The 10,322-nt window shown below is 35.7% G+C and overlaps 1 protein-coding gene across 7 annotated transcripts in view; it reads left to right on the forward strand.

Moving 5' to 3' along the window:
• The window catches only part of ABHD18 (abhydrolase domain containing 18), a 37,598-nt gene extending 34,110 nt beyond the window's left edge, over positions 1-3,488 (forward strand). For all 7 annotated transcript variants that reach the window (XM_070504738.1, XM_070504733.1, XM_070504732.1 and 4 more), the window contains one exon: positions 1,146-3,488. In XM_070504738.1, the coding sequence (XP_070360839.1) occupies positions 1,146-1,197 (52 nt within the window). In that variant the 3' untranslated portion in view covers positions 1,198-3,488. The remainder of the gene's footprint in view (positions 1-1,145) is intronic.
• Positions 3,489-10,322: the final 6,834 nt, after the last annotated feature.

The following is a 10,322-nucleotide window of genomic DNA, read 5'->3' on the forward strand; positions in this document are numbered from 1 at the left end:
AAGCCCAGATTACCACTTTAGACATCAGCAGGTAAAAGAAATCCAGGTTCATTCTACCAGAGCAAGTACCCAGGACTAACTCTGGGGGAAAAAACTATCCAATGGACAGACACCTCAGGGCCCTCTCTCCCTCTCAGCTGCCCTCAAAACAAAATCTCTTTGTGTTTACACCAACACGCAAATGTCTGTCTGTGATTTGTTTCCCTTGTTATTGTTTGTTACATTTTACAAGGGACAAATTTTTGAGCCAAATGAATATAAGTGTGATGGAAAGCTATGTCTTCCAGACATATTGGAAATCTTAATCTGCTAGCAGGCTGCCCGTTTTAAAGATAATTATAATATCTTTTTAAGGATGTGGGGAAATACTTAGTCAAACAAGTAGGATACAAAATTAATATGATCGCGTAGTAATTATTTATAGACATATGCATGTGAAAAAAAGCCAGGAGGAAATATATGAAAAGATTAATAGTAGATACCTTAGAGTGATGGGATTATGACTATTTTCCTTTCTATATTTTTGGTTTTCTGAATATTCTACAATGAAAATGTATTTTGCAATAGGAAAAAAACAAAGTAAGGTTTAAAAATAATATCTTATGGACCTGGGTCAGGTCAATTTGACTCTTCCGTCCCAATTAAAATATTAAAATACCTAGTGAAGTTAATGTAGGAAACTAAGCATTTAGATTTTCAGTTGCTAGGAACATGTTTTTTGCAAACAAAAAGCATTTCTATCATAATCTATGAAATAACTTGAATACTACATTTTGAAAAGTTATGAAAAGTTTATTTTCAACAAGTGACTAAATAAAAAGAAACTATTTCCTTTTTCTTTTATTTTATATATTATACATATATATATACATATTATATAAATTCTAGGGCACAAAAAAGTGCTTCACAGCAAAAGATGGTGCTTCTGAACCCATCATCAACCGGTTGGAAGCACGTTTGAGGTTTTCCGGTAGTGGTGAAGTTACATGGATCAAACACCCAGGCACCTGCCTCTTTCACAGCTGTTTGGAGAGGAGGTCAGGTTGCAAGGCACAGGTAATTTTGGAAATAACTTATAGGAAATGTACTGTCTGTCCCCCTTTTCTGCTAATTACTTGTAATTTTTCTTTCGTATTTAATTTTAGACGAGCCATCTATGATGCATTTGAACGCTTTCTCCATAAATATGCTAATTAGTTGGATCACTGTACGTAACCAGTGCGGCCATCATGTTTCTTACGAAAGGAGTTTCATCGTTTGATGATGTGAAGACCAAGCAGACAGCTCTGTAGATCAATTTAGTCTGGAATCCAGTGTCACAGATCAGTCAACTACAATCTTTAAATACCTTTCAATAACTTTAAACCAATATTTGGATGAAATAATGTTGAGGTATTTTGTTATTGTTTGTGGGAATCCCATATATTCGATATCTAGTCTGTTGTTACTATTTATGAAAACTTTAAATTTTTAATAATGAATAATTTATTAATTTAAAATAAATTTATTCATAGAAACCCTATTTGTTTTTAAAGAACTACTAAACTGAACTGTTTTTAATACATCAGCCTGTATTATAAATCCTTATATGATATTTCTACTATTGATTTGAGAAACATGTTTCTTTCTTTTATGGATCCATAGTGAATTTATAATCTTATTTTAACTTTAGTTTTCTGCCGTGGAAATACGTTTAATGTGTAAAATCAGTTTTAACTTTGAATTCTAAAAAATCCTGATTGCTTCATACTTAAGTACTTTTAATAATTAAAATGAATGTGGGAATGCAGATGAGATGCATAAGACGTGGCTAAACTTCAAAGCTTTGCCAAATATTAAGTTAGAAAAAAATGCCACACATATTTCTCCTACTTACAAAGTTTCAATCCATGAAAAATGGAAATAATGAAAGACTTATTGCATTAATTGATAGATACTGTGTCTTAACATTTTCTTGTACATCTACTCTGGGTTTGCTAAATTAGGTCAAGTACTTAACAACTTTGGCTTTTTAATTCCAGAAGTTAATGGCCACAAATGTCCCATATAAACTTTGTTTTACAGAAAAGATATGATAACTACTGACTTTTTAAATTGCATGATTATATGGCTAGATTTGGTGCTTTGTTTTTATGTTAAACTCTCAAGCTGAGAGCAAAAATGTTTTCAAAAGTAGAAAATATTTTTGGGTATTGTGTCAAGGTTTGGGATAAATATATTTGAGTTTTATTTATTTGAAATCTGTGTTACCAATGGATTATTTTAAAATATGTATTCCTAGTCTAGTAAGGATATTTGAATTATAATGTACCTTTGTAGCCTTTTTAAAGGCTATTTTATTTGTCTCTCTAATGCCTCCACCACCTTAATTTTTAAAAACTATTAATGTGAAGTCATTGATAGCATACAAAGTCGTCAATTCTGTAAAACTCCTTTGGCATAACAAACCAACATAGTTACAGCCATTGGAGCTATAGCAATTTTACACGTTCAGACTATAATCTTTACTTTTCACACAAACTATGAAACGTAGTAAAGTTCTTCAACAAAAGACCCTTTAAAAATAAAGTTTATTGTCAACTGAGTTACAAGTAGTTTCCTATGTATGTAGTGAGGCAAATGATTGAATGCTTTCTGAACAATGACTTTAGTAAAACCAATACTTTATTTTTCTATAAATATTTCTTACTAAGCAATAATGTACTATGGTGTGTGACTTTCTATTTGTAAAAGAATGAAATTTCATTTTAATGAACTCTTAGGCATAACTAATTTTTCCCAAACAAATGTGAAAGAAGATATTTTAAAAATTTCATCTCTTAACCAAATGTTTTAAGAATATATCCATGCAAGTACTTAAATTGATTGGTTCAAAGTGCAAAATACTTTTTCTTAAAGTTTTTTTAATCCACTCCCTCCAAAATAGTGGCTTGAGCTTTAAAAAAAAGTAGATAGTTGGATGGATGGATGGATGGAGACAACAAACATATTCAGAGAAGTGCTTCTGCCATTTTGAGGATTGGGTACAGAAATTCATTTAGGCCAGAGTTACAAACTGGCTGTTGAAACAGGCCAGCTTGGCCCATAGTTATTTTATTTGGTGTGCATAATACTTCAAAATATTTTGAATTTGTAAAGTGTTTAGATTGGGCATGCATTCACCAGTTTGCCACAGTCCACTGGACTTTCTCTTGCACCAGACTACTTCACTATTTTGTGTTTCCTACCTAGCAGTGAAGACATCTGAGTTTGAGACCCCTGATTTAGATCTGTGGTTAGAAAAAGTTTCTGAATTTCATGATTTGCTGTTGTAATTACTATTAAATCATTTTAACATAGGCATTTTAGATTGTTTCTTATGAATGTAATCTTTTAACGTGGTGCTTTCTCTTGTAAAGAATATTGAATTGTTAAGACTGTAACGAAAATTTTTAAAATGATTTCCAAATATTTTATACTTCACAATAAAAATCTATTTTAAAAGTTAATTATTTTTATTTTCAAGAGGTATCATTCTAAATACAGAAAACACGTCACATTTGACTAATGTATCCAAACTTGAACTGAGTATGTGTTCCTCCTTAGTTATATTATGACCCAAACAAGGTAAGGCAGAAATAAGCAAGGGCGGCTCTAGCAGAACAGTATTCAGTATTTACAACAAGGGCAGATTTCCCCCAAATATGTATGATCTCAGGGAAGCCAGCACTCTGACAAACTAGTTATCTGAATGTTGTATAACTTACTATTGGGTATGTTTACATTTATACTAGTAAATGTACTGCAAACAATTAAAATCTAGAGATAAGAACTCAGCTATATAGGACTCAGCCGGACCGGGAATGGGGGTTCTGGGCAGAGGCTGCTATAGAAACTGGGTTTAGAAATACTGTAAGGAAAGGTTATGGCAGATGAAACCAAGGGAAAAGAGGTATATTTTGACCATTTTGCAGGAGTAGAGGAATATTCTTATAGGCAGGAGCCTAGAGAACCAATGATTGCATGAAGGACTTTGAAAACAGTTTTAACTAGAAAATGTTGGGCCAAAACCCCAAAAAGATTTTCGTTTGGACCAAGAGAACTAATGTGCAGATTCACCAGATTGTGTTAATTAAAAGAAAATGTAAACAATCATAAAAAGTCTAACCTGTGTATAAACCTGTGACTAACTGACGTAAAACTATTTTCGTATATACAGCACCTGGACAATTCCACAAAGAAATCAAGATGTTGTACCCTAGCACTTTGCTACCCAAAGTGTGCTCAGTAGATTGGCAGCATCCTCTGGGAGCTTATTAGAAATTCAGTCTCAGGTGCCATATCTAACTTACTGAGTCAGAATTTGCATTTGAACAAGATCTTCAAATGGTTCAAATATATATTATATTTTGAAAAACACCCTTCTAGAGTCTGGTTCTCAAATTAACCTGCACTGGAATCACCTGGAGCCTGGTTAAAACACCGATTTCTTGGGGCTGGTTTGGTGGTGTGGTTAAATTCATGTGCTTTGCTTCAGTGGCCAGAGTTCACAGGTTCGGATCCCAGGCACAGACCTACATACCACTCATCAAGCCATGCTGTGGTGGTATCCCATATGCAAAATAGAGGAAGATTGGCACAGATGTTAGCTCAGTGACATTCTCCCTCCAGCAAAAAGAGGAAGATTGGCAACAGATGTTAGCTCAGGGCCAATCTTCCTCACCAAAAAAACCAAAAAAATCCCCACTGATTTCTAGACCCTACTGCCCAAATTTTCTGATTCAATAAGGCTATGGCAGGGCTGGGGAATGTGTGTTTCTAACAAGTTTCCTAGGATGCTGATTCTGTCTGTCCAGGGATTACACTTTAGGAACCTAAGAGCCCTGGCTCTAATTGGATCTCAGGCCTGGCTGCACATTAGAATCACCTGGGGAGTTTTAAAAGCATAGCTAAAGACACCTCACCCCAGAGATTCAGATTGCATTGGCTTGAGGTGGGTATTTTTAAACCTCCCCTGGTAATTCTAGTTTGCAGCCAGGCTTAAGAACCATGTGCTTTAAAGGACTCAAGGGAAAAGGAACAGCTGCTGAAGGAAAGGATGTAAAGTCATTAAATCAACATAGATTTTAGGAAAGAATTCCTGATATTCTGGGTGTTATCAGCACCCAAGAAGTATTAAAGTAGCCAAGAGGGCTTGTGTTCCTTTTGCTTCTATTTTCTTATGGGTAGATGTGTGTTAGAGCAGAATGAGATGGGGTGAATTTAGGCACTTGTATGCAGCAGAACTTCTTCAAATCTTCTGCTTCTTTAACTCATCTCTCCGACTGAAAGCAGAGACAAGTATGAGCAAAGAAGAATTACTAACCTCTTTGCTTTATTTTCTTCAACCATAAAGATTACATCTTTTCTTCTTAATCTCATGACATTGCTTTTAAAAATGCAGATATGATGGCTCTTTGAAAAGTTAAAGCATTTCTTTGCTTTCACTTCCAGAGCAGTTACTCCTCAAGAATTTTGGATCCATTTCAGTGACCAAAATATATGCCTTTATTATTGTATGTTTTAGAGACAATTGTTACCAACTCAAAGAACTTTGATCTATCTCCCTTGTCCTGTAGATGACATCTGACTTTAAGTCCTTACACTTGGGCAAAAGACAATTAACTGATTCTGCTCTCAGTTTTTACCCAAGCTCAACTATAAGCCTACAGCAGCAACTTCACCTGCTAAGCATTCTTCTCTCTCTGAACTAACTCCCCAAGACGAAACTCATACAAAAGGCCAATTGGCTAATTGATAGACAGTGACAACATGAAACGTGAATGTATTTTCTACTTGGAAATATAAATGTACATTATTTCACTGGCTTCCTTCTAGATATCACTTTATAGCAATGTATCTTAGATTGTAAAGTGGGAGAAAATGTATTAATTGGCAATCTGAGAGATGCATTGGAAAGCCCTTTTGAGTAATATAATCTACCTGAGAGGAGATATGTTTGCTGTCACTTGCACAACTGTACCATTAGGACTATGTGGTGTTTGCTGTTATTTCTACTTTAGGGTCATGTCTTTAATTCATTCTTTGGTATTTCCAAAATAGATGAACATTATGGATGCTGGTCTGGTAACTTTGCTCTGTGTCCTGACAGCTGCCAGGTCTCCAGGATTTCATATCAGAAAGTAGGCAGTCAAGTCCCTTCTGGGACCAAATTCTGGAGGAGACAGGAGGAAAAGACTGACCAGATACACATTTCTTTTTAAATGTATTTTTTTTTAAAAAAAGAACTGCACAAGTCCTGATTGTATTTCAAGAGGACAGGGACCATAATGATTATCATACTCCCAAACCAAACGTTGCAACCTCATAGGCACCAGATAGATGGATTTCCATATATTGCATTTAAGTCCACTCATTTCTTGATTCATTTATTCATTCAGGAGCCGGCCCAGTGGTGCAGTGATTAAGTTTGCACACTCCACTTCAGTGGTCTGGGGTTCGCCAGTTTGGATCTCAGGTGTGGACCAATGCACCACTTATCAAGCCATGCTGTGGCAGGCGTCCCACATATGAAAAACAGAGGAAGAGGGGCATGGATGTTAGCTCAGGGCAAATGTTCCACAGCTAAAAAAAGAGGAGAATTGGTGGTAGATGTTAGCTCAAGGCTAATCTTCCTGCGGCACCAAGTAGTGGCCCTAGCTTGGTCCAGCAAGGAAGCCCCGCCTGCAAAGCACAGTCCACACAAGTACCTGAACACATCCCCAGCTGTGGCAAGCAACCATAATACCCCCACAGGTTCCAAGAGAGGGATGGGGCCAGAAACTCTGCTCCGGCTTCCCCCTAGCAGTAACAGGTGGAATCTGCAACCTAATAATGACACAAATGCCCTGAAAAAATATTAGGTCATGAAACACCATGAGAAACTGCAGCAACAATTCAGGCCAGAAGGAAAATGCAATCCCACAGAAACCAACCCTGAAGACGTAGCAATTTACAACCTAAATGACAGGGAATCCAAAATACTGTCATAAAGAAACTCAGTGACTTAAAAGAAAACATGGAAAGACAGTTCAAGGAGCTCAGCAATAAAATGAATCTCTTCACCACAGAGACTGAAACGATAGAAAATATCAAGCAGAAATTCTGGATATGAAAAACAATAAAATACAAAATAATCTAGAAGCCTTAAGAAATAGAGCTGATGTTATGGAGGAAACAATTAGTGACTTAGAGGATAAAAATATAGACAATTCTACAGGTGGAGGAGAAGACAGAACTAAGATTTTTTAAAAATGAAGAAATTCTTCGCAAAATATCTGACTCGATTAGGAAAAGCAACATAAGGATTATAGGTATTCCAGAGGGAGAAGGGAGGGAGAAAGGAGCAGAGAGCTCATTCAAAGAAATAATAGCTGGAAACTTCCCAAACATGGGGATGGTTCTGTACTTACAAATACATGAAGCTAATAGATCGCTTAATTACATCAATACTAAAAGACCTCCAAGGCATATAATAGTAAAAATGGCAAAAGTCGATGACAAAGAAAAATTATGAGGAGCAGCAAGGCAAAAGAAAATAAACTACAAAGGAAACCCCATCAGGCTTTCAGTGGATTTCTCAGCAGAAACCCTACAGGCTAGGAGAGAATGGAATGATATATTCAAAACACTGATAGACAAAAACTTTCAGCCAAAATACTCTGTCCAGTGAAACTTCCCTTCAGATGTGATGGAGAAGTAAAAGCTTTTCCCCTACAAGAAATAACTAAAGATGCCCTCACTGAGAACAAAAAGGCAAAGGTCTACAAAGCTCTGAGCAAGGAGATAAATAGACAGACATGATCAGAAACCTGCAAATTTCTACCAGAACAGGGAAGCAAAGACTCAATTACAACTTAAAAGATAAAGGGGAAGAAAGCATCGAAAGTAATGGTAAATACTTCAACTTAATCACAAACTCACAACATTAAAAACAGAACAACTTGTATCAGCAATTACTCAGAAGGGGAGAGGAAAGGGAAGGAATCTGCTTAGGTTAATGAAAATAACAAGCCATGAGAAAATGGACTATCTCATCTACAAGATTTTCATACAATCCTCACGGTAACCACTAAACAAAAAATCAGAGCAGAGACACAATTCACAAAAGGAGAGAAAACTGAGAAAGGCCCCTAAGTAAACCACCAAAATGAACTGATAGTCAGAAACACATGGGATGAGAAACAAGGGAAATACAAAACAACCAGAAAATGAGTGAAAAAATGGCAGCATTAAGCCCTCATATATCAATAATCACTCTAAATGTAAATAGATTGAACTCTCCAATCAAAAGACACAGAGTGGCAGGATGGATTAAAAAACAAGACCCCAAAATATGCTGCCTCCAGCAAACACATCTCAGTTCTAAAGACAAACATAGGCTTATAGGGAAGGTATGGAAGACGATACTCCAAGTAAATGGTGAACAAAAGAAAGCAGGTGTTGCCATACTTATATCAGACAAAACAGACTTCAAGATAAAAAAGACAATGAGAGACAAAGAGGGATAGTATATAATGATAAAAGGGACTTTCCATGAAGAGGACATAACACTTATTAATATGTATGCATCTAACACAGGGGCCTGAAGTACATAAAGCAATTATTAACAGACCTAAAAGGAGAGATTAACAGCAACATAATAATAGTAGAGGACCTCAACACCTCACTTACTTTAATGGACAGATCATCCAGACAAAAAGTCAACAAGGAAATAGTAGATTTAAATGAAAAACTTGATCAGATGGATTTAATAGATATATAGAGAGCACTCCATCCCAAAACAGTAGAATATACATTCTTCTCAATTACACATGCATCGTTCTCAAAGATAGACCATATGCTGGGAAACAAGACAAGCCTCAAAAAATTTAAGAAGGTTGAAATCATCTCAACCATATTTTCTAAACACAATGCTATGAAGCTAGAAATCAACCTCAAGAAAAAAGCGGGAAAGTCAGAAATATGTGGAGACTAAACAACATGCTATTGAACAACCATTGGATCAATGAAGAAATCAAAGAGGAAATTAAAAAATACCTGGAGACAAACGAAAATGAAAATACAACATATCAACTCTTATGGGATGTAGCAAAAGCAGTTATAAGAGGGAAGTTCATAGCAATACAGGCCCACATCAACAAAGAAAAATCTCAAATAAGTAATCTTAAAATGCACCTAATAGAGCTAGAAAAAGAAGACTAAAGCCCAAAGTCAGCAGAAGGAGGAAAATAATAAAAATCAGAGCAGAAATAAATGAAATAGAGGCTATAAAAAAACAGTGGAAAGAATTAATGAAACTATGAGCTGGTTCTTCGAGAAGATAAAGGTGACAAACCCTCAGTCAGTCTCACCAAGAAAAAAAGACACAAGCCTCAAATAAATAAAATTAGAAATGAAGGTGGGGGAATTACAACAGATACTGCAGAAATACAAAGGGATTATAAGAGAATACTATGAAAAGCTATATGCCCACAAATTGGGTAACCTAGAAGAAATAGATAAATTCTTAGAATCATACAACCTCCCAATACTGAATCAAGAAGAAATAGAGAATCTGAATAGACCAATCACAAGTAAAGGGACTGAAACACTAATCGAAAACCTTGCAAACAACAAAAGTCGATGACCAGATGGCTTCTCTGGAGAATCCTACCAAACATTCAAAGAAGATTTAATACCTATCCTCCTCAAACTAGTCCAAAACATTGAAGAAAGTAGAATGCTTCCTAACACATTCTATGAGGCCAACATTACCCTGGTACCAAAACCAGAAAAGGACAACACAAATAAGAAAAACTATAGGCCTATATTGCTGATGAACTTAGATGCAAAAATCCTCAACAAAATATTGGCAAACCAAATACAGCAATACATTAAAAGGATCGTACACCACGATCAAGTGGGATTTATTCCAGGGACGCAGGCATGGCTCAAAATCCATAAATCAATCAATGTGATACACCACATTAACAAAATGAGGAATAAGAATCACATAATCATCTCAATAGATGCAGAGAAATCATTTGACAAGATCCAACATTCATTTATGATAAAAACTCTCAAGAAAATGGGTTTAGAAGGAAAGTATCTCAACGTAATAAAGGCCATATACAACAAACCCATAGCCAATATCATACTTAATGGTGAAAAACTGAAAGCCATCCCTCTGAGAATAGGAGCAAGACAAGGTTGCCCACTTTCACCACTGGTATTCAACAAAGTACTGGAGGTTCTGGCCAGAGCAATTAGGCAAGAAAAAGAAATAAAGGAATCCAAATTAGAAAAGAAGAAGTTAAACTTTT

The sequence above is a fragment of the Equus asinus genome, chromosome 3 (genome assembly GCF_041296235.1).
Source record: "Equus asinus isolate D_3611 breed Donkey chromosome 3, EquAss-T2T_v2, whole genome shotgun sequence".
Classification (NCBI taxonomy): Eukaryota; Metazoa; Chordata; class Mammalia; order Perissodactyla; family Equidae; genus Equus; species Equus asinus.